General features: G+C 40.3%; 2 protein-coding genes across 2 annotated transcripts; one reads left to right on the top strand and one right to left on the bottom strand.

Moving 5' to 3' along the window:
• Positions 1 to 67: 67 nt before the first annotated feature.
• dlst (dihydrolipoamide S-succinyltransferase) lies at positions 68 to 9,099 on the bottom strand. Its single transcript, XM_040042121.1, has 15 exons — positions 8,955 to 9,099; positions 8,168 to 8,201; positions 8,043 to 8,085; positions 7,742 to 7,803; positions 7,387 to 7,461; positions 7,248 to 7,303; positions 6,833 to 6,941; positions 6,568 to 6,738; positions 6,310 to 6,395; positions 6,095 to 6,192; positions 3,977 to 4,107; positions 3,502 to 3,575; positions 3,330 to 3,413; positions 3,035 to 3,202; positions 68 to 778 (listed from the first exon to the last, which is right to left on the bottom strand). The coding sequence occupies exons 1-15, from the start codon at positions 9,015 to 9,017 to the stop codon at positions 644 to 646; spliced, it is 1,389 nt and encodes a 462-aa protein (XP_039898055.1). The 5' UTR covers positions 9,018 to 9,099; the 3' UTR covers positions 68 to 643.
• A 3,261-nt stretch (positions 9,100 to 12,360) lies between these two features.
• Positions 12,361 to 22,033, top strand: prox2 (prospero homeobox 2). Its single transcript, XM_040042901.1, has 5 exons — positions 12,361 to 13,139; positions 14,594 to 16,202; positions 17,956 to 18,063; positions 19,423 to 19,617; positions 21,278 to 22,033. Exons 2-5 carry the CDS (start codon positions 14,652 to 14,654, stop codon positions 21,443 to 21,445), a joined length of 2,022 nt encoding a protein of 673 aa, XP_039898835.1. The 5' UTR covers positions 12,361 to 13,139; positions 14,594 to 14,651; the 3' UTR covers positions 21,446 to 22,033.
• Positions 22,034 to 24,742: the final 2,709 nt, after the last annotated feature.

Below are 24,742 nucleotides of genomic sequence, written 5' to 3'. Positions count from 1 at the left end.
GCTACTTTCTAAGCCATCTATTCCTTGTGGTTAATCTGGAAGGAATAAAACAAACCCAGACAAGGACTAAGTCGAGTAATTCAGCTTTTATTGTTTAAAATGTTCTTTTTTTTCTTAAATAGTTTTTCTTACACAGCAAAACGAGACTTTTTCTTTTATTCTGAACAGGTGGCGTAAATTCTCTGAGGACTTCATCACTTTGGAGATTTTAGGACAGCTTTTCTTGGTTTCTAGCCCAATATGTGCTCTTTGTTTTTCTCTCTGCTAAAACAATAAAATTAATCTATGGAGTTTTAACTGTGTCTGCCATCCGTCTCACAATAAGTTGAAAATCTTTCAGTCCTATGCAGAAAACGACATATGGCGCACATCAGTATGACGATTTTCTTTCTTTTTTTGATCTATAGACCAGCACCAGAAACCCCAGACCCCAACAATTCTCCACAGCAGCACAAAACCCTTTATCACTGCTAGCTTTGCAAATGTCCATTGCACAACCCAAGTGTTGTCTTCTTTTTTTCCCCCCTGTAGTTAACCAATACAACAACACATTACAAAATTACATGTAGTAATGTTCGTCAGATGAGTACAGCCACTATTTGTGTGGGTGGTTTGTTTGTTTGGGCCTGGAGTTCACAGAGGTTTACATGTCAAGGAGCAGCACCCTGGGGTCCTCCACCACGGACTTGATCTTGCGCAGGAAAGTGACAGCCTCTCTTCCATCGATCAGCCGATGATCGTACGTCAGGGCAACATACATCATTGGACGGATTTCCACCTACAAGACACAACCAAACGATAATGATGAAGAAAGTGAAGACTTAACTTAACTTACTTGATAATATTGTACATAAAATTTCGTTTAATAAAAAAGAGAGAGGAGTCATAATGATATACACTGATCAGGTACAGCATTATGACCAATCACAGGTGACGTGAATAACACTGATTATCTCTTCAGCATGGCACCTGTTAAGGTGTGATATATTAGTGAGCAAGTAAACATTGTGTCCTCAAAGTTGATGTGTTAGAAGCAGGAAAATTGTGATGCCTTGACAACACAGAATCTCCAAAACTGCAGCTCTGGTGGGGTATCCCCGGTCTGCAGTGGTCACTATCAATCAAAAGTGATACAAGGAGGGAATAGTGGTGAATCAGCGATCAGGGTCATGGGCTGCCAAGGCTCACTGATACACATGAGAAACGAAGGCTGGCCTGTGTGGGCAGACGAGCTGTCTGTGTAGGTTCTCAGTCATCCAGGTCATGGTAAGCGCTTAAAGAAGTTCAGCCACCTTCTTCTTTTTAACCTTTTAAAATGAAAAACCAAAAGCCAGAGAGGCCCAGGTATTAAACCCTAGTGGGGGTTGTCTCTTAGGAGGTGGTTGTTGACCCACTATAAATCATGTGAGCCAAAGTGTTAAAAAAGGTGTGGGTTATACCACCCGAGGTTTCAGGTGAAACCACTGTCAGACCTTGCCCCACCCCATCATGTGGCCTATTGAGGTCACCTAACGCAAGATGTGAATGGGGTTTGAGGACCGTGGGAAGGGATCTCAAGAGCAGTCAATGTGTCTTCTCGGTCCAAAATGTGAACAGCGGCATCCTCGAGAGCGACCTTTACTCTTTTTGACATTGAGCTTGTTGCAATCGCAGTTTGTTGAATATGGGGCTGCATAGCTGGAGACCATCAGGGTGCCCATGCTGACCTCTGTTAACAACATAAGAGCGCCAACAGTGGGCATGTGAGCCTCAGAACTGGACCACAGAGCAATGGAAAAAGGTGGCCTGGTTGCTTATCCTGTGAAAACACCTGACAACAGCATGCACTATGGGAACTGGCAGAGGCAGTGTGATGCTTTGGACAATTTTCTGCTGGAAACCTTGGGTCCTGTCATACATGTGGATGTTACTTTGACACATTCCACCTATCTAAACATTGCTCCAGACCATGTTCAGCCTTTCATTGAAACAGTCATCCCTGATGGCTGCGGCCTGTTTCAGCAGGATAACGCACCCTGCCACGGAGCAAAAATGGATTCCCCAGATCTCAAGTCAATCGTGCATGTGTGAGACGTCCTGGACAAACAAGTCAGATCCATGGAGGCCCCATCTGACAACTTACAGGACTTAAAGTTGCTGACATCTAGGTGCCAGACACTTTGGAGAAGGGTCTAGTGGAGTCCATGCCTCAAAGGGTGAGGGCTGTTCTGGCAGCAAAAGGGGTGCCAACACAAAATTAGGCAGGTGGTCATAATGTTATGCCCGATCAGTGTCACTCTACTGTACATGTGAAAAAAACAAAAAAACAATGGACAGTCTTCATAATGTGAATCATTCCTATTTCCCACTTTTCTAATGTATTTACATTCTCATATTTGTAGGTTTCAAAACTATATTTGAGTTTTGGCAGTAAAACACCAGGAACATTTATAAATGTTATAAATGTAGAACAGGTGGGATCCTTTTTCCACCTTAAGGTTTCAGGTTTCTGAGCATCACCATCTCAGCCGATCTCACCTGGACCCACAACACAAATGGCCTGGTAAAGGCGGACCAGCAGCAGCTGCACTTCCTCCTTGTCCTGAGGAAGAATAACCTGGACCAGAAGCTGCTGCTGGCCCTCTACTATTCCTCAGTGGCTCTCCTACTGGCTGGGTGTTTGGTACGCAGGGGGCACGACTGAGAACAGGAAGTCTGTACAGAGGGTAATTAACCCCCCCCCCCCAGGCCACTCTATACTCAGACCGTGGAGCACCATATTATTCAGCAGATAGCTACTGACACAATGTGTATGCACTACAGTGATTTTTATGTATATAAAAAAAATATATATTGTTTGTACATATTAAGTTAAATGTGAAGTTTCTCCCCAGACAAGTTGGAGACCAGTGCATGTTAGTGAGATATGTGCACAAAGGTTAAACCTGATTCGTAAATAAACCAAGCTGTACCCTTTAAAAGAGATTTATCAGCACATTTTCATTAAATAGTGATTCTGTCACGCATGATCCTTTTTAATAATGAGAGCACAAACCTTTCCACCGACTGCAACAGGTCTGTCAAAGATGCCATGCATGCCTAATATAGCAGACTGCGGTGGGTTGATTATAGGGGTGCCGAACAGAGACCCAAACACGCCACCATTGCTGATGGTGAAAGTTCCTCCATCCATGTCCTCGACAGCCAGCTCATTCTTACGGGCCTAAGAACGCATAATTTATATAATGAGGAAACGCATGGATAGAAACTCTTTACCAACAAGGATTTAGAAAAAGAAACAGAAAAAAGGAACAAACTATAACAACATTTTTAATGTTTCACAATCTTACCTTTTCTCCCAATAAATTGATGGCATTCTCGATATCAGCAAAGTTCATTCCCTCGACATTTCGTATTACAGGAACCACCAAACCCTGAAAGGAAAAGTCACGTGAGTCAGATTTCAGAAACGAGCCATCAAGCACTCACAATGAGCTCGACCATAAAATTCACTTGTCTTACCTTTGGTGTAGCCACAGCCACACTGATATCAACATAGTCCCTGTACACAATCTCTTTGGTTGTGTCATCAATTACTGGAAACACAAAACAAGAAAGACTTACTGAAAATCTACATGCAGATTTAAATTATGAATCTCCACTACTACATGCAACCAAAAGTTCCCTTTCTTATGTACCATTTTCACTTACATGCAAGTAAAAACTCATGGCAAGAAAAACCCACAGACAATTATAGATAGGGCAGAAATATAGACCACCCATGTTTCACTGAGGTCTATCTAAATAGGTCAGGGTGGTCTAGGAGCAGTAAATAAGTTAGAGTCGGTTTTGTGGTTGGGCAATGAAAGATACTGAAACTTAAATCTTTTTCTTCACCGCACATACTTGCTATGACTTGATACCAAACATGCAAAGCAGTGGTGCGAAACTGATACCACCAAGTAAGGGTTCTCATTCTTTTGAGGTTGATCTATACCGGCATTAACAGCAGGTTGGTCAGAAAGAGCGTAGGCAGCAGCCTTCACAAATGCAGACATGAAGCCCAACTTCATGTTATGCTTTTTCAGGAAAGCATCTTTGTAAGTCTTCCTCATCTCTGTGATGTTGCTGTGGAAAAAACAAAAAAAATCATCAACTTGGGGATTAAGCAGAGTTCAAGCCTACAGACAATGGATTTGATGGAATCCAAAAAAGGAGGGAATTCTAACTGGTGCAGTCTAACAAGATCTCAGTATTTGAATATATATTCACATTAAATATGAATGAAAAGATGTAAAATATTTATAAAAAACTTGATTTCTTTAAAAACAAAAAGGTGGTGCATAACCAAAAATATAATGTAATGGCCATATATATATATATATATATATTCTACTTAGAAATCATTTCTATGGTATTACAATCCCTGATTGACTTGATTGGTAGTAGTTTTAGTTTTTTTAGTAGTTTTATTTTTTTAAGTTAATGGTTTTCTGCGGATTTAACTAGTATTTCTTAGCAGACAATCCATGACTCATGCTAGTAAGGCACGAAATTATTCCTGCTGACTAATTTACAAAGAGATAAAAAAAAAAGAAGAAAAAGACTACCTGACTAGTCTAACAGTAAAAACAAATTCCAAACTTGAGCACATTTAAAAGGAACATGGATAAACATTGTCTGTACAAATTTAGCATAAGATTTTAAAGGCCATTTAAACGACATGGTTTTATACAATATAATTTAAATAGCTAGCTTGTTTAGTGTGGCTCATGTTGGCCATTCTAGCACCAGCAGAGTTATGAATTTTGAAGGATAGCGTCTAAGTGTCTGTGCAGACCACGTTTGAGGATTCTTCTGGTTAAGTGGTTATAGCTCAGTTAACGCTGACAGAGTTCAGTTAGTAGATCAAAATACTGCAGAACTACTCTGGTTGTCTTGGTCTAACTTGACTGTGTCTAAATTCCTGAGACAGAGAGAGAGCTGTGCCAGGCAGCATCTTTGAACCAATGGTTAGCAAGCTTTGAGCTACAATTTAATAAAGTATGACAACCTATTTCTCATGCTGACAAACAAGAGCAGCGTTTAATTGTCCGTTGTGCAAGTTTCTACTACAAAGTGCACCACTATTGTATTTATTTAAGAGTTTTAAATACTATATCTTCTGAAGTTTAACACATAGCTTTTTGATGGCTATAAAAGAATGTTGGCTCTGATAGTAGTGAAAAAAAAAAAGAAAAAAAGCTTTGGGCCTGCTAATTGTTTCACTATTGGTCATTTTTCCTCTTGTATCTCTTTTAATTGTTTGTTTTCCTGTATCTAACCCTGTTGAAGCTCTAGGGTTTCGCCGCTAACGTAATTAGCCCCTCCCAAGACACAGACTCTCCGAGAAAGGAGAGAAGAAGCGATAAAAATCTTCACTTTCTAGAGCCTGTAAATCTTATTGGGCTGTCATAAAAGCCCATATCGGTTGAGGCAGCTCTTCCACTCAGAGCGCAGGTCTCTGTGGGCCCCTGCAGATGCTCCAGCCTCCTGTTCTGACTAGCTCCTTCGGCTCCAGATGAGCCCTAGCCTGGGAAGTCTTCCTCCAGACCGTCGATGTCAATCTAATTAGGATACATAGAAAACCCTGAATAGCTGAAAGCTGACACCACACATTTGCGGGGAAAAGAAATCCTCAAAGTGTCCTCTTCAGCACAGGGGGCAAGTGCAGACAATAACATTTCCTTGTAAATTAATAAAACCTGTTTTAACAATTCTTATCTTCGTTTTAGATGGAATTACGACCAAATATTTACATTCCAGTGTTTAAGAGGATATTGGGTTTCAAAAAGCTTTTCCTGCTGGACAGATTCCAATCTATAACCATTTGTGAAAGTGTTGCTTTGGCTTTTAACGCTGATACAGTATGCATACTACATACACAAAATACCACAAACAAATACACGTTTGCACAGTTGCAGAGTTTGGCTCATAAACTTTGCAAAGTGTGTCGGTTTTTTCTTTAGAAATTTCCATTTGTGTGTGTTCATGTAACAAGGAACACTTCACATTGATTATCTAAAATAGCACAGAGCGTTTAATAATGTAGGTCAGTTAATTTCGAATTTCCTACCTCATGTCGACCTCATTAAACGTAGTCAACATAGCGCAGGTGTTTTGGGCTTCCTTCAGTCTCTGGGCAATTCTCAGTCTCATGCGGTTCATCTTAACCTAAAAAAACACAAATACACACAGAATTATGTTGCATATTTTTCATCTCTACACTACTTCAAATCAAACAACTCTGAAATTTTCAAATACACCTAAATGTCATGTTTTGCACTTTACCCTGCTCTCTGTCCTGGCTGCTTTGGCCCCTCCCTCTGCTTGTGCCACTGGTGCAGTTGGAGCAGGGGTGGGCTTGATGGCTGAAACTGTGAGAATTGATGAGGCAAAAGGACATCAGTATACAGTCTACAACTGCTGAAAGCTGCTGCCGAAAGAGCACCAAACAACGTTTAATCAAGTAAGCTGGAGGTCAAGAACGCAGCTGTCAAGCAAAACAGTTCTCACATGACACAGACCGTCTGTCTGATGGCAACTAACCTGGTTTGCTGTCCATAGCATGTGCTGGCACAGGTGGCACAGGGGGCATGGCTGTGGGAATTGGGCCCACGGATGAAGGGGGAGGGGGTGGAGGGGCAGCAGAAGGCGGTGGAGGGGCTGCAGCAGCTGGAGCTTCGGCTTTTGGAGTTTCTGCAGCTTTAGGAGCACCAGCTAAAAGATGGAGATATGAACAGTTATGGCAACCCAGTCTTTAGAGTGTGTTTAATCAATAAAAAAAAAAAAAACAGATACAAAATCCACAGACCTCCTTTTCGAAGCTTAAAAAGTGGAGTTCCTCCTTCAACCTTCCCTCCATCTGGGACCAAAAGCTCCTCGATCACTCCAGAGGCAGGAGAGGGAACCTGCACTGATGTCTAATAACATGGAAAAGCAGTAAAAATGCTTAAATATATAAAAAGAAATACACAAAGTTCCAGGATATTAACCCAATATCACACAGTCTACCTTTGCGAGGTGAACCGTGCCAAATTAAAACATGTGAAATTAAGAATTAATGCATTTAAAAACCACCTTTTGATTGCAATCTTACATTTTTGTATTGAATAGGTAAATACAAAACAGATTGTAAAGTTAGGAAATATATCCTAGCCCTCAAAGTCCAACAACCACCAGCAGTAAAAAAAACATATTGAATTAGTTTAACATTTATTTAGTTTTACCTTATCGGTCTCAATTTCACACACCACCTCATCCTCAGAGACGGTGTCTCCAACAGCTGTAAGGAGAAAACATTGTAACAATCTTGCCAATGTCTATAGTAGAAACAATGAGTTTATGTTTAGGAATTAAAAGCATTACCTTTCTCCCACCTCACATCCCCCTCTGTGACAGATTCCGCAAATGCAGGGGTCTTAACTGTGACAACTTCATCTCCTGAAGGGCAAAGACGAGTAAAAGGACATTCATTTCAATGTATTGTGAAAGTGCTTTAGTGACAGTTAGACAAGAGTAAAGATGAAACATTAAAATATGTTAATGCTGAGGCGCCAGTTTAGATCACTGGGTTGACCAGACAACCTATAAGCCCAAGTTTCGACTTCCCTTGAAGACATTTACTGCACGCCTTCCCCCGTTTTCTGTCCACAGCTCCCCTGTCCACTGTTCTAATATGTTAAATGCTAAACAGCCCTCACAAAATCAAGTTAATACTTACTGTAGGCTACAGATGTTCTGAAGTACTGAATTTGGAAGACACTGGATCGGGGATTATGTTTTCTAAACATAAAAGGGAGGAAGAAAAAAAAAAACAATCAGACAAGAAACATATGCATGAAGCATGCAGTGTTTATTGAATAATTTTTTTTTAAAAAGTAAAGAGACACTGATAAATGGAATTTATATTAAACTTTACCAGCTAAGAATAGAATAACACTCAGCTCATTATCACATATTTCTTGTAAAAGTGTCCTCATATTCTGACTGTAGCTCAGTCTCTAGAGAGTGTATGCACTTACACATTGTTGCTGTTGATGATGACAGAGTTGCTAGCTGACAGAGCTGTTCGAGGAATGACAAGATAACCATGTAAAGAACTTCTCTAGAGAAGGGATGAACATGTTTGACCAGTAAGTATACATACCTGCTGCAGCCCGACGAGCTAACACATTATTCCCCTGTAAAAAGACAAAGTCAATCATTACAAAACATCTGCAACCTTTGGAAATGCACAAATATCCACCATCAAGTTAAACAGTACCCACAGTTTTAATTTTAAATAAATTGTTTTGGAGAAAGCTGGCGGTCAAAAGTCACTTCCACACACTGACGTAAGATGACCTTTGACATGATCAATAAAATGAAGTGAACGACAGCTGGACCGAGTGTTCAGCATGGGGATTCTTGGCTGCATTAACGCTTAATTATTTACTACTAATCCCACTAACAACCTGACAGTCTATATTAACTGGACCTGTCTTGATTAACTGAAAGTTTTTTAACATAGCCACAGAAAGCTACACTACCAGACTCTTACTTTTCTGACATGACCTCGGAAAAATGACAGCTAGCTATGTTATCCATACAATTAGCTTACAGCTAGCATATTCTGTGGAAATCATTTTTAATGATTTTGCATGAACATAGATCAGCTACTCTCTGCCTAAACCACAAGCCTCCTACACGTATGTCAAAAGGCAAAATCAAACACATCCAGAAGGTACGGTTTCCAACTTTAAGATGCAGCAAGTACTTGAGAGCGGAAGTGTCATACTGTCCTTGGCTTACAATGTTACGGCCTCTCCTTGGCCTATAGCAACTAGCCGGCTAATGCTAACGTTAGCTCTGGTAGAGATGAACGGAAGAGATTGCCGCAGGATACAATTCCCTTGTGAATGGCAAAGACAACATTTTATGAGGTTGCGGCCTACCTGGCGGATGGCAGAGAGGGATCGGCCAAAATTCCTGGTGAGACACCGGGAATGGGAAAACATGGTACGTGTGTGTGTGTGACAGCAGCCCGTCAGCGGAAGGGAAACTCCGGTCACACAGACCAGCTAAGCTAGGCACGCGCAACAACTGAGGAAGTACTATGGGATAAACCAACTGCTCCTACTGGAGGGGGAGTAGGGGAGTCCATACTGCCCCCCCGAGCCTTTACTCCCCCAACTGTGTACGCACAGTACACCCATGAATACACCCGCAGGCCTCCAACAAGTATCAACGTAAACGCGGAAATAGTAACATAGAACTGAATAAATTAAGGTAAGGTACAGATAATTTAGGGTTTCACCTGACAAAACTTATCTTGGTGAGCTTTAAAAAAACGTAATGAGATAATTATTTTTTTGGTTAAATATTTAAATCTGTAGTTAACCTAAAATATTCAACTTTTTCACTGTTCTTCTCCTGTTTTCTTCTTTATCCTCAAGATTTTAACGACGTTTAGATTTAAAGACAAATGTGGTAATTTATTTAGCAAAAATAAAAAAATTAAGAGATTGAGGCTTATGTTCATTTATAAAGGCCTGCATCATGTTTGACATCTATTTGCCACAGTTTTAGTTTACTTGTAACAGATTCACCGTCGTTTTAGGCCCATTCTGTTTGAAAAAAGCTTTCAGTGGAGTTTCTTTTTTTGGCATTACATGGGTGGCTAGTCAGTGATTAAACTCACAGTGACTGTAGTGTGACTTGCAGTAGTAACTGCACAAGAGTTTATGTGATACCAGGTTTTCAATAGTCTGATATCATGGCCAAAATAAGTTACAATAAGAATATTGATGCAGTATGTATAAAAATGGAAACAAACGAGAATTTAAAGCCCATCAGTCAAATTATTGACTATGATTATTTATTAATTTGACACCTAAAATGTGAGTATATGTACTTAAAGTGAGTGTATAACTATGTACACAATGTTATCATAAGATCAATATTTTATTTTTAACTGTCATGTTTACCATTAAACAGCAGTATAGCATAACTGCCTTCTCCAAATGACACATTAAAATAATATGTTAACCGTATATTAAAAATATACAGCTATGTAGTTATCAGATTACGGCAAACTCTGGGGTTGAATTTAGGTCCCCAGTGTCAGAGCTTTGCACTGTCAACTTTTTTATCTCTATCTGAACATTATTTCAAAGGATTTATGAAAGTATTTGCATTTTTCACTGCATTGTTTGACATGCAAACAGATATAACTGAAGCATCCATGTTATTTAAAGAAAAAAAAAAGAATCAAAATGACCTAATTTAATAAACATAATTGATTAAATTAGAACCAACATAATTGATTAAATTAGAATATAATTATTAAGTTGCATTAAATTTTCTTCACATAGAACTTATCTTATTCTTACAAATGATGACATATGTGAGGATGCTTGGTGAAAAGGTAAGTATCGTCAAGCTTGAAAATGCTTGTAATTTGCGATGCTTCACTGGCATATCTGAAGGTAGGTGGAAAGCAACATGGATAGACCCGTGTTTCCTTTATATTGGCTAGATACTCTCTGTACCTTTTCTGAGATGATCAGCAGCTGTAGCAGAAGCCCATCAGGCTCAGTCGATTCAAAAAGACTTTAAACTTCACCTCCTGTAGCCAAAAACGTGACGAGATTCTACTAAAGCCTCAAATTCAACACATTCAAAATAATATCAATACAGAGTCTTTGCAGCAAACTAATTGTCAAAACCCTTAGATTTATTTCAGTGAAGGTAAGTAAACTCAATTACTGCAATGGACAAAACCACTGAAGTACTTGTTAATCTTCCAGCCTTTGTCTTCTAGTGCTCCTCACAACACTTCCTCTCTAGAGATTTCTTCTGAAATGAGACAGTTTTACATATCAGTGCATAATCAAAAAACATCTGGCCCTTATCAGGTCTCAAAATTAGGTAAACACAGCCTCAGATGAACAACAAAGCATTTCTTTTTAGACTGTGTTATTATTTATTTGGCAAAAAATTCAGCTAAAATGCAAAAGTAGCATGTGAAAAGCTAAGTACATCCTTACTGCATGCATTCAGTTAGCATCTAGGTGTGACTAACCAAATGCAAAGGTTATGAGGTCATTTCCAAACAATCTGAAGTTCATCCATTCTGCAGTGAGAAAGAGTGTTTCCAAGTGGAAAACGCTGAAGATACCCACTTATCTTTCCCAAGGTTATTTTGTGCAAAGGTCAGAGAAACTGCAAATAACCCAAGAGCTACATTTCAGATACTACAGCCCTCAGTTAGCATGCTAAATGTTAAAATTAATGGCGTAAAAAACACTGAACAAGGCCTCTTTTCTTTAAAAAGAACATGACAGATTGTCTCAGGTTTCCAAAACTGCATTTGAACAAACCACAAGACGTAATAGAAAATGATTACCCATTATTCTACCAAAGTGGTTCAACAAGTTTATGAATGATGGGATATAGTGATGTTTGATGCTTTCCTCTACGGCATAGTGTTACTAGATCTGACTGCTCCATAACTGCACTTTACCAAAACCTCTTCTTTTATATAGGTGCTCACACTTGCTGATGATCAATTAATCAAATGCATTTGATAAGCAGCACCGGCTGCTACTTACCCTGTTAATTCCTGTGGAAGCAATAAGGCTTTTCACACACTGCCTCTGTATTTTGCCTTAATTTGTGTCAGATAAATAATGACGTGGTCTAATATGTCATTTGTCATTGACCTGAGGTTGTACTTATCTGACGAGCACCAGATGGTTTTTTTTTTCATTATATCCTGATATCTTAGAGCTGAAAGAGGTTGTGCCTCCCTTGTACTATGCGCTGTGATCACATACAGTCTGTGTGCCATATCTTGACCGATCCTGTCAATGCAACACGAAAATAAGAAAATGAAGTAGTCTACTGAATTAACCAGCACTGATTCTTAAAACTTACCTTTAGGCCCTGTTACTTTCATAGCAGGAGTAAGCTGGCTTCTAATATTGCTCCGTGAGTGTGAAAGTTTCTCTGAGCAAATTCATTCCTTGACAGCTGGTAAAGAAATGTCCCTGCACAGTCATCATCCTCTGCTTTCTTCACAAGCTCATCGGGTAGGTGATACACTTAAAAAAAATAGAAAAATCAGACTACGTCTGGGTCTTTAAACTTGCCACAACCTGCACTGTAATTAAACATAATGATGAAATAAAACATTTGGATGTAAAGGGTGGGGGTGTTGTGTAACCAGCTCAAGTGCTTTCACTGCACATCACTACTACTACTACTACTAATAATAATAATATTAATAACACAGATACCAAATAACAAACACTTTGATCTTAGAATGAAAAAAATCTGATATTTTTAGGGGAAAATGTATTTCATTATTTATGAACGCTAACACTGGAGCAGTGTCTCATCATCATCTGCTAAGCTGTGATGCTCAGACCTGCCCTGCTATAGGTGTTGCAGAGTACTGTAAACAAAAGAAGTCCGTTCTGCTCGGCAAACTATACAATAACAACATTTCTATATTACCTAAAGTACTTTTTCTTCTCTTCTGTTTTGAAATATGTTCTGTAATGAAAAACGTTTTTAAATCAGTACAAAAAGGGCAAAAATGAAAGCATACTGACCTGTAATAGGCCAATAAAGGCCACTTATTCATACATCGAGCTTGTTTGGATATATGTCTGAACACTTTAAAGTTATGAATATAAGTGCAACACTATCACAGTTTGGCAAACAATATTGTGGCATAACACCACCTAAAAATATTCAAGTAGTGAAACAAAGTGAAAGACTGACTTCAAAAATATCAACATCTTAAATATGTGTGCACAAACCACACAAAAAGAACGATGTTTTACCCAGAGGGCATCGCTGCTGTTAAACTTGAAAATAAATGTTTCCTCAACGCCACGAAACAGTATTTTAAAAGCATAAAGAGAAGTGAAAACTACACAACATTACTGCTGTGGTTCCTCCTTTGCAGGGCCTTTTTTTTTTTTGAGTGGGGTTGACTGGACTATCTTTGCTTTCATGTGGCCACGCCCCAGCTCAGTTTCCTTCTCATCGCATCGACTCTCCTGCACTCTCCTATCCAACTCACAGTCTGCGCAGGCCAGCAGCTCGACACCAGCGACGCAGCGCAACAGGTAAGGTCCCATCACCGCCGCTCACTCCGTCTGCGAACCGTGGTTTAGCTGCACTACCCTACAAGTGTGAAAACGCATGCCTGCAGCTCACTTTTCTTCAAGTTTAGTGGGTTTGTTTTTTTAAATAATTTAATAAGCTTAATAATAGTCACTCTTTCACACACATTACAGCTAATAAATGCGTGTTTTATGGTTTTAATATTGAAGGTCTTGATCGACTAATTGAGTGTTTATTTATTGTCTAGAGAATGTTTCACGAGTGTTTTCTTGTGGGTGTTATGTTTATTAAAAAGGCTATAGACAACCCGTCAGTACTCTAATCTGTTATAGATTTATCTAAATGAATTTGAAATTTTAAAATGAATCTAAACTGCAAGTGCATGCTCCTTTTTTACGCAGTGCGCATTAGCGAAATTACAATTTGCCCAGCAAGCAGTTGGACTGCAGCTACATTATATTGCAAAAGCTGTAAAAAAAATTTGTGAGTAAAGGAAATACAGAAATTACTCCTAAGATTTTTTTAGTGTAATTTTTATTTTTATTTATTCATTTATGTATTTATTTAATTTGCCACACTGTAGTGAACACATATAAAAAGCAAGAAACAGACACAGGTGGGACTTCCTGACTTGAACATTTAAAGTTCAACCTGCTCTCCTTGAAACCATCAATTTGGTTTTTATCCCTATTCACATTTTTTTTTAAATTGATTTGATTAATTTGTGTATTTTATGACAAAACGTGGCTAAAGCCAGTCTCCACCCCATGAGCTTTTTTGTTTTCACCGGCACTGATGATCTTTGTTATTACTTAGAGTGAAATCAGAAGGAGAAAGACATTTTCGGAGTAGTTTCTCTTGTGAATAATGTATAGACAGAGCTCTTTCTTTTGCATAGTGCTTTGCTCTCATGACCTGAATGTAACCTTTCATGATTTTATCACAATTTTTTGTTTAACCTTTGTGTCAACCATTATTACAATCCAAAGCTGAAAGGATATAAAAGAATATGCTCCTTTATATAAGCTCAGCATTTATGGGTGTTGTTGTTGTGGTTGTTTTTTCCTTAACTGAAGATATGAAAATATCATCGGTCTCCTTGTTTTTCTGTTGGTGTGATAGTGATATAGTTGCTTTCACAATCACAATTATAATATCAAGTTTTAGACCGAATTAAAGCATTACATGTTTTGTACCTTTTCATTTATCTGCTTTCTTCACACATTTATATATTCTATTGAAAACATAAATAGATAATAGATAGATAGTCATAATTCCACAGCATTACTAGGCATGTTTAATTTCCCAGTGTCCAGAAAATATCATTTAAAAGTATTGGGTAAGTATTTTTATAAACACATAGGCTAATATAAAAAAGGTCACCCGCAGGATTTAACGACAGTAAAGAGGTGTTGTTATTATTTATAATTTATTGTCTGAATTTCTCTCTTTTCAGATTCTTGTGTATTACGTATCTTATTCATCAGTGTGTACTGTAAAGCCCAATAGAGACCATGAACCTCAGTCTTCCTGACCAAAGCATGCACAGCTCGAGCGAAGGCTGCATAGAGGACGACAAAGCTGATGTCATGCTGCCGTGCTTCCACCGAAACATGTACGATGAGCCTCTGGCCTCGTACTCAAACGGATCCATCATTTCCCAACTCCTCCGTAAGACAATCCACAGCAAGAGGGCACTAGATGAAAGCCCTTTCTACCTCTCCAGCTCTGCTGTCGCTGACTGCAGCCAGGAGGACCAGAGCAGTGTTTCCTCAAAGGACAGCACTGTCGAAGCTGCATCGCCCAGTGGTCACGCCCCTACAGGAGCCAGCCCAGAGGGAGAGCATGCAATGTCCGATCATCTGCAGGCCAAGAGGGCCAGAGTGGAGAACATTATCAGAGTCATGGTTGGCTCTCCCAACAGCAGGCAGCATGGAGACAGTGAGAGATCTGAAAATGAGGCGAGAGACACCAGAGAGGCCAGAGAAGCTTACAGGGAGAACAAACGCAAGCAGAGGCTGCCTCAGCATCAGGAACACAGCGCCTCAGCGCAGGTGAGCAGAAAGCCTGGAAGCAGCAGCAGTGATAACTGCAACACCAAGGATGAGGAGTGCCACAAGCTGAAAGAACAGCTCCACAGCATGCAGCGTCTCCTGCGCCACCTCCAGGAAAAGTTTTTTCAAGTTTACCACCAGGAAGAAGCCGAATATGACAGAGATGAGACCGAAGTTGGTGTTGAGCGTGACATCCTGGAAGAAAGCACAGAGTCACATTACATAAGCGCTGAAGATGACTTTGAGAGGAAAAATAACAGGGTGGCTGCAGAGTGTAAGGACCGTATTAAAGTAGCCGATTATCTGGTACAGCAAAGAGAAAGTCAGAACCTACAGGAAACACTGAAGCAGGAGCTCACCAGAGCTGTTAATGATTGTGTCGACCGGGTGTTCAAGAATGTGTCCTCCAAAGGGCTCGACCTGTCCCCTAAGCAGCGCATTTGCTCGTCACCAGAGATGCAAATTAGCACAGGTGCAGAGAGGAAGAGCCAGCAAGCCAGCTCTGCCCTCGACCACTCCCAGGCGGAGGGAGTCGGGATAAAATCCCGGTCGTTAGAATACTACGAAAGCTCTGAGGCTCACAGCCCACAGGACCAGACCGAGGCGCTGTCACTGGTGGTACGGAAGCCTGCGGTGCCGCCTATGAGCTCCGTCACCCCTACAGTGAAGAGACCCTACCCTGTGCACCAGGCACCCTTTCAATTCAGCTACAGTACCCCTCTGCACGACAGCCACATCCTCGAGCATCTTCTCAAATATGGGCCGCATTCCAACTTCGGGGGTCTCCCCTGCCTGCCCCCGTCTATGGACAGGACCTCCCCAGACTCAGTCGACCTGCCTTGGGAGACCATTGCTATGAGATCCAAGGTCACATCCAGCCACCTCGGCCATCACGCTCATCCCTCCTCTCTTGGGGGGGTGACGGTCGACAACCTGTGTCTCCCTCACGTCAAGATCGAGTGCGGTGAACTGCAGGGCATGGCCGACAGAAACCCGTATATGTCTCTAAACATATCCTTTCACTCGCTAACAGCTGAGTCAGAATGGCATCTGTATCTATAAACATAATCACCTTTATGATGTTCATTTTTAACATCTAGCAATATCAAATGTATTAATTTAAGACTTCCTCTTTATCTTTTCTTTTTTCTGCACAAACAAAATTTGAAGCGAAAACCTGACTCTCGCAGCGCAGATTATGTTTGATAATTTCATATATATAGACCATATTTACCTTCTCTTTTATACAAACCCCACATATTTCAGCTTCTCCATTTGAACAATGCTCGGTTGAGGCTCATTGCAGCATGAGCAGTTCCAGTAACAAACTTCAAGGAGAATTTTTTCTTTGATCTCACTAACCCCATAGAAAATTATAGCATCTTCTTTAATCTGAGCAGAGTAATGACTTTAAGTCCAGAAAAAGACAAATAAAAAGGAATACAAGGCTTTGATAAGAATTGCCAGGAACAAAAGCCAATTTTTCAAAGGCAGAGAAAGCATCGGTTTCTGTTTCAGGAAGCGTGGTTTTTTCAGACTTGAAAAGGTGCAGGATCTATTTCTCCATCATCAGAGTGATAGGGGTGCATCTAAAAGGTCACATCTGAGTGCTGGTGGAAACCACAAGTGCTTCCAAACCATAACACTTGAGCTCTTGTCTTGAGCATTTGTTGTTGGATACCTTTGTCAGAACGTACATGATTGAAATTGAGTGTAAGATAACAGTATTTGTACCTCACAGGAACTCAAAGAAAATCAAGTTTTGGGTTTTTTTCTTATGGGAAGAAGAAAAATGGGTATTGTTTGAAAACTATATGCATTTTTCAGGTCATCAGCATGCACGATTGATGCTATTAAAAAAAATGTGTATATTCATTTTTCTTTTCCTTAGACAAAAGAAAGTAATTTAATTTTGTGCTGCTCATTAACAAGTAAATAATCCTAAAAAACCCCAAACGAAAATCCCACAAGTGTTGTGATTGTCTTGTCGGGGCATTAGAGATGAATACTGTGTGGATCCTGTCAGGAGTTGCTTTATCTTTACAGTGTAAAGAGCTCTGCTTCTCTTTGAACAATACCACATAAATATTTTATCAAACTTCCATATTTCAAAGGTAGGATTCCCTAATAAATGTGTAGTGCGGTGACCTGATAAGGAAATATTATGACCGAAGGCGAAATGGTGGACTACAGAGGAAATGATCCAGAGCACCTTTATTGTCATGGGAGGGGGGCGAAAACCTAGAAAGAAAATTTCAATTATTAATTATGAATGTGTTAATTACAGGAAATGTTGTTACATGTTAAACTGTTTACTCCTTTACGGCATTAAATTATTGAATTTTATTATTTTAAGCTGTTTAAAATCTTTTTTTTTTTTCATTTTTGCGGCTTTTCATGGGGTAAAAAAAAAGAAAAAACAACACGCAGCAGCATAAGCCGCCTTTAAATCGACTCAATTATATCAGAAAATCGTCTCCTTTTTTCAAAACATTTCACAACAAGCTGTCTTAACTGCCAGGCATGAAGTGCTTCACTCTCTAATTAAAAATCCCTAATCTAATTCGTAATTCTGTTTTGCCAATAAGCACATGTTAGGGTCATTATTGACTCGCTAGTTAATGCCAAGCTGTTCTTTAGTGAAATTCAATTTAGCTGAAGATTGAGGCAACACAATACTCTGGTCTCCTATCACTTTGCATGGGACTGTATGCTGTGCTGTATAGTTCTCAGTTGGGTTTTTTTCCTTAACATTAACGTGAACATCCAGGAGGGCCTCACCCCGAGTCATCTGAAGAAGGCGAAACTCATGTTCTTCTACACCCGCTACCCCAGCTCCAACGTGCTGAAAACCTTCTTCCCTGATGTCAAGGTAATTTTTCTTATATGTACACGTACACAAATATCTTAACATGTCGAACAGTTTATGGAAGGTTTGCCCCGTGTTTAACTTCCTGGTATCTACTTGTCAGTGTGTGTTTGGGGCAGAAACAATCAGCAGTGTGTTGGAGGAGAGAAACAAAAACGCAGAGGGCTTAAAAAACAAAGGCACTGAGCTGCTAGTATGTCCTGGGGGCAGAGGGAGATACGGGGGTATTCTCTCTGTAAAAAAAGCCACTCCAGTCAGCAAATGACTGACAAAGGACTCTGTAGGCAAGGCATTGCTATTGAGTGTCAACAGAGAGTTGGTATTAAGAGACTTATGCGGTAGCAACCAGGCTGTGGTGAGCTCGTCCTAAACACAACATCCTGTGTGCTCTGGCTTCAGTCTCATGTCATCTTTTTGTTCTTTCTCTTGTTTCCTTCTTTGTGTTAGCATTTTTAATTTAGCCTCTATGCTCCTCTTCTTCCATCTTTTTACCTCACAAACTAATACTCACTGCCTTTCCTTGCTTCCTCTCAACTTTCTCACCCATCTCCTCTCCTATTTTGTCTCCTGGATCTGTGAGCCAGTGCGGGCCCCATGCCTCTCTATCTGCTCTGACCCCTGGGGTCAGGGGGGAGGATGCTGTCGCTGCAGCCCTGCAAACGTCTCCTCCTTGCTTACAATCCTGTGGTGGGAAGTGGCACTGAACAAAAGAGCGCCTAATCCCAATGTCTGATTCCATCCTATCAGCCCGAGTCAATGAGAGGGAAGCTTCCTTCTGCCCTTATGCCGCCGCTTTCTCACCCACCACACCAGAGAGAAGAAGCGTCTTTGATGCCTGCCCAGCCCTTAGGCATTTTTTTTCTGTCTTTCTGGATGACAAGATAGAAAAACAAGACTAATGTCAAGACTGAGTTTAGAAACACAGAGCCCCGACAGATGTTTTTTCATCCCGGACATCGGTGGGAAAAGATTGGAGCAATTAATGTTCCGTCTAGTGATAGACCATTAGGTGACATTTTGCCCTACGGGTACTAAATTAATTTTTTTAGTCAATAATGGAAATGGCTGCTAATGCCAAAACACCAGACCTTTTTAATTAAAAAGCATCAAGATTCGTTATTGAGTTCTGTAATTGAATTCTGAAATAATATATTCCATTTCAAGAAATCTGCATTTATTTGTCTGCTCAAGCAAGGAGGACAAAGGTCAGAGTTAGCAACAAAACAGCCACTTTCCCCTGAGCTACTCTCATTGGCTGGAGCATTTCTTCTCAGCTTGCAGCTTCAGTCGCAGGGCAGTCTCTTGCTGTGAACTTGGTCTAATTTACATTATGTCAAACAAGTCTTTTCTCTCCACCTCCAGTTTAATCGCTGCATCACCTCTCAGCTGATCAAGTGGTTCAGTAACTTCAGGGAGTTCTACTACATCCAGATGGAGAAGTTTGCCCGCCAGGCCATCGTTGACGGCGTCACCGACATCAAAGACATCTCAGTTAGCAGGGAGTCGGAGCTCTTCCGGGCACTGAACATGCACTACAATAAAGCCAACGACTTTCACGTAAGTGTCACCTGTTAGTCACCGACCTTTTGTTTTCCAGTTTGCATTGTTTGACAAATCTTGCTGATGCTTTCGCTGAGGAGGTGTTTTAGTCAAAAGAAGCAGCGCTCTCGTCCTGTGAACGCGGACGTCCGTGTCATTGTTTACAGTCCCAGCTTTCTGCTCATCCTGACTAAAATGCAATCAGAGGATTGAAAGTAAAACTGTGTCAGCAGTGTTTCCGAAACTTCTAGTTTAAGGGGTTCCAAAACACTGTAGGAGCGCAGATGCTAGGCTTAAAACAAAAACGTATTAGTGTTGACATAGTCTAACAAACTGTTCAGGTTATCGCTTACTGGGATGTTGGAATAGGCATTTTCTTGATGTTGCGCAGTTGTTTCCATAAACTCCAAGGAGATATCGTACAAGGCCAAGAAACACTTGAAATGAGTTATTCTGAACTTCTTCTGTGAAGAATATATGTACCTAACCTCATTTGTGATTTTAGAGGCATTAGCTGATTTTTATTTTACTTTTCGTCAAGCTAGACGTTCCCCTTGTTTACAGAGTAGGCAGAGATAACTAGTTGCTGCTTGTAGCCTTGTAATTGTAATTACAGACAGATGTGAGGGTAATACAAATCTCACCAAACTCATCACTAAAATGTGTATTTCCCAATATGTCAAGCAATTCATTTAAAGTGCCAGGGCTGACTCATTATTTACCAACTATTATTAGTAACCATGTCGGACCTCCAACATGTGGCCGCAGTCATGTATGTCTGTGTGCTGACCTGTGTGTCACACTGCACCTGTGGCTGGCCAGCCTTTACAGCCATTATCTAAACTCCAGAGTGATGCTTTATCAAACTGTGGGAAGAGGAAGCCGCAAAATCCCACTAAAACAACTTGGGATTAGAGGACCAGTACGCCTGAGCGAGACAGAGATTGCTACTGATGCGGAATGCTGAGAAAGACGCTGTGGATTCCGAGGGAGAAGGCCGGTTGGTGGGAAAGGGATGAGACCGTTTTCTTTACCTTGGGACCAAGACATTCCTTTCCCAGGGATGCTTTTGTGTCAGGAGATGAGGGGAAAGAAAAATAACTTATGCCAACAACTGTTGTGCTAACTGGCCAATGGATGGGAAACAAGTGCTGCACTGCTGGATAGTTTCCCTCCCAGTATCACTTGCATCCAGCCTTTTTTTGTTGGTGTGTTTTTGTGGATCCTATCAGTCCCATATTCTTGCCCCCAGCAATAACCATTCCAAATCTTTACTTATCCACAATTATCTTTATTCGTCTGAAGGTTTATACGAGCGAGTTTCAGCTTCTTGCCATATTCCTATTGAAATTCATACTAATGCTTTATTTAGGTGAGCTGAGAAGAATCCCTGGGAAGAAGGCTTACCTATAATTAGTTAAGGTTCAAGAAAACACAAAAAGCTAATCAAAGAGGCCCCTAATTTAAAGTTAATTATTGAAGCATTGCATTTATTGTATTTTGTGCAGAGAACAAAGAGTAGAGCTGCCTTTCATCAGTTTGAGTGTTTGTTTATGACTTTGAGAAATCTGAAGGCAGGCGGTTTGGCACATTTGCAACACAGCTTTACACAAAGAGCATTTCTCCACTAAGCATGATTTTAACTAGACTTAACTTTCACTTCCTTTTGATCTTCCAGGTCCCTGATAGGTTTCTGGAGGTTGCTGAGATTACCTTGCACGAGTTTTACAACGCCATTTCCGCAACTAAAGATTCAGACCCGTCGTGGAAAAAAGCCATATACAAGGTAATCTGTAAACTGGACAGCGACGTCCCGGAGGAGTTCAAGACGTCTTCCTACTTATAGGCTGAAGTAGCGAAATGTACAGGTGAAGGAATGGGTGATTTTTGAAATTAGTCACTTGGCAGTATTATATCATAATTTATTGTAGTGTATCTTAGTGAAGTGAACTGTAGATGAAATTTGTACCCCCACCCCGACACACGCACACACAATTTTAAGAGTTACGAATCTGTTGTCTGAAAACAACACACAGCAATGCTCTTGTGGATTTTTGTAGTGTTCACTTATATATTCTGCCTCGACACATTTAGAGAGCTTTTTGAGTTTGTATAAAGTTTTACAGATGTGTATTCATTCATAGCGTAGCCTGAGCCTCTTGGAACTCATTCGATATGCTGGTATTAGTTTAGTTTTAATTCCATTTTTCTGCTTGTTGTTGCTCTGTGTGTCTTGTAACTGTATATTTACTTACTCTGTGTTTCAGACTGTATTATAATTATGCTGTAAACTACTACCTTGACAGAAAGCATGTGAAAATAATGTGTGTTTTTTTTTATTACCACGTGTAAAGGTATGATTCTTATGTAAAGAACAATCATTTTCTGATGTTTCAGTCACAGACATTGTATTGGATGATGATGAAAATTAAAGATGCACTAAATTATAATATAAACTAGTGTGTTATGGTTTTTTTTAATTTACAGTTTCCACTATATTGAGCATATTTTCATGATTTGAAGACACAAGAAGCAGCAGGTACACACTTTATTTGGGGTTGTAAATGTTTAACCCTCCTGTGAAAGCAGTATTGCCCAGTACTGAGCCCCTAAGGTGCCTCTAATCCACGTCCAACAGCCAGCTGTTAAATGCCCCACCAAACTATGCTGTTCACATTGTTCACCAGAGCCAATTCAAGTCAACTTTCTAAGGCCTGCATTCATTGTGCGGATGCGGACAACTGCCATGTCTTAAAAACAGCCACACTGCATTCCCTCCTAATGACTAATGCCCGAGGTGACCTCATATCGCAGTTGTGCCACCAAAGCAAAATTCCACAAACCCGTTGACTCTTTCTTCCAGGCATCCACTCAGACCACGCTGATCGCAAACACCACGCGCACGCACGCAGGTTGGTGATGTCACAGAAATCACAGATTGGCTGCTCTCGATGCCCCGGGCTTAATATAAACACACAGCGGGGAAATAAATGCCAAATTTGCCACCTCCTTTTTGTGTCGCTTTTAATAGACAATTTTTATAATATTATTCAATATTTGCAGGTAACTTCATTAGTAAAACTCTGGGAACAAGGCTGCAAAATGCATTTAAGTTTTAAAAATTTCAAAAAAGAAAGGTGGACCGCAGCCTGCACAACAGCTCGAAAGTGCAGGCTGAGTGTTTCTCTCCACTGCGTGAGATTCAAATGTCAGTGCCCAAAACCAAACATTTAATTGGAAAACCTGTTAGGCACCCAAGCACCAATTACATCAGAAATGATAACATTAAGGAAATTAAAACATTAGTTGGATTGGTTGATGACAAAGACTGGAGACAATAAACCTCACTAATCTTTTAATAGACATTTCTTTTCAATTAGATCAGTCTTCTTCAGCAAATTGATTTACATTCTCAACTCAATTAAAATGCCTCCGACTGGACCAAAGTGCTTTGCTCAAATTAATTTATTGTGTGACATTTTCTGAACAAGACTTGGTAACCTCTGAAATAATGAAAGAAAACAAAGAAAATACCTCCAGTTGTTTAACTGCCTCCGGCTGACGAGGCCTCAACTTAAACGGCGCGATATGAAATTATGTTCTGTATTAGAGAATCTCAGATAAAACGCCGCGCTGTGTAATGAAGATGAAATGGAAAGTAAAAGGCACGGGGACGTGATAAAATGAAAAGAAAAACACTGGCTGAGCAGATGCTTTTTGTTTGGATTAAACCTCGTGGAAATTCTCGACAGTGCGATGTTTGTTTTCAGTACAAAGAAAAATCAGAGCCAATCGCTCAGTTCCTAGAAATGGAGCAATGTATTTACAGAAGGGTAACAGCATCATCTAGTGATTGTCTGCTGTATCGCACATACATCTCAGCTTTGACCCAAACTTGACTGATTCAACTCCGACGGAGTAAGTTGAATACTTTTAAGTGTATATTGTATGCAAATATGTTTTCACATTCCAACCAATTGCTACAATTCTTTATAAATGTAAGTTTCTGCATATATAATGTTGAATTCTATTAAATATCGAGCATCAGACTGCGTCATGCACACTATTCTCCACACAGGGGTGCACTTGTCACTGTGTAGAATCTGAGAGGATGCCAAGAGAATTAGGACGGCAAACACTGCAAACTGACCCTATGAAATACTGAATGAAATGTTTTGCCATAACAGATTTTTCATTTGCAAAATGTGCGTCTGGATGCTGGAGAAGCATGGATGATTTTGCACTGTCAGTGTGTGCGTTGTAAAATAAAAAAATAATTAAAAAAAAAAAGATCTGGTCTCCTTAGCGGGGTCCTGGAAAGACAAAGGCAGGATCAAAGACCCCTGAGCTAGAAACAATAGGAGCCGTGGGACTGGGGGCACTGGGAGAGTCCCTCTGTTTAATCTCCTGCTCGTGGATAGGAGCTTTTTGGCAGGCTCGCACAGGGAGGGCCCTCGGAGCAAAAGGGAGTGTAACTTGAGAATGGAAGCCGCTGACTTTAGGCTGCCCTTCAGACAACCACTTCTTGGTGTAGTTTGGTGCGATCACCAGTAAATCTTTATTAATTTTAATTGGAGCCCCCATTTAAAAGAGCAATTAAAGCGGATTAATCGAGCCCATCCCGTATAATGTCTTCTGTTAATTAGTTTGTCAGCACTGTTTTAATATCGCTTAATGACTTCATATTTCAGGGATGACATTAAAGGGATGCTGAAGGAAAAGAAATGGCCTTATCACAATGCACTGCTTTAATGGGAGATGTCCCCCCGCCAGCGGGCAAGGTCAGGCCCGGGGCCCGCTGGGGCGAAAGAGGCTTCAGGGTCCCACCAAGACAGCCACCTCCAGGGATCCACTGCCTCACACACAGTGCCTACCACACAGCAAGTGTCGTACACATAATCTTTCTCATACACTCATGCAGACAGCTGTGGAAAAGAGGAGACTGGTGGCTGTTTGCCACATTTTTTAAATTCCAAACTATACATCGAATTAGTTTAGACTGTAATTTTCTTCCTAACATCATAGATTTTAAGTAGCTGGCAATAAAGCGAGACAGGGAAGAGACAATGGCGTTGATGATATAACCAGAAGTCAAGACTCCCAAAATGTTTACTTTTGAATACACTGCACTCCAGGTGACGGA

The sequence above is a fragment of the Simochromis diagramma genome, unplaced genomic scaffold (genome assembly GCF_900408965.1).
Source record: "Simochromis diagramma unplaced genomic scaffold, fSimDia1.1 OVJJ01000304.1, whole genome shotgun sequence".
In the NCBI taxonomy this organism is placed as follows: Eukaryota; Metazoa; Chordata; class Actinopteri; order Cichliformes; family Cichlidae; genus Simochromis; species Simochromis diagramma.
Note: the sequence above shows the minus strand (reverse complement) of the source record. Positions and strands in the feature narration are given on the sequence as shown.

Excerpts from the sequence above, each read along its gene's own strand:
- dlst (XM_040042121.1), bottom strand. The coding sequence starts at position 9,017 with ATGTTTTCCCATTCCCGGTGTCTCACCAGGAATTTTGGCCGATCCCTC. Across the intron at positions 8,202-8,954 it reads CCCTCTCTGCCATCCGCCAG|GGGAATAATGTGTTAGCTCG; the intron begins GTAGGCCGCAAC and ends GTCTTTTTACAG. Across the intron at positions 6,396-6,567 it reads TGCTATGGACAGCAAACCAG|TTTCAGCCATCAAGCCCACC; the intron begins GTTAGTTGCCAT and ends CAATTCTCACAG.
- prox2 (XM_040042901.1), top strand. The coding sequence starts at position 14,652 with ATGAACCTCAGTCTTCCTGACCAAAGCATGCACAGCTCGAGCGAAGGC. Across the intron at positions 16,203-17,955 it reads ACCCGTATATGTCTCTAAAC|ATCCAGGAGGGCCTCACCCC; the intron begins ATATCCTTTCAC and ends ATTAACGTGAAC. Across the intron at positions 19,618-21,277 it reads ATAAAGCCAACGACTTTCAC|GTCCCTGATAGGTTTCTGGA; the intron begins GTAAGTGTCACC and ends TTGATCTTCCAG.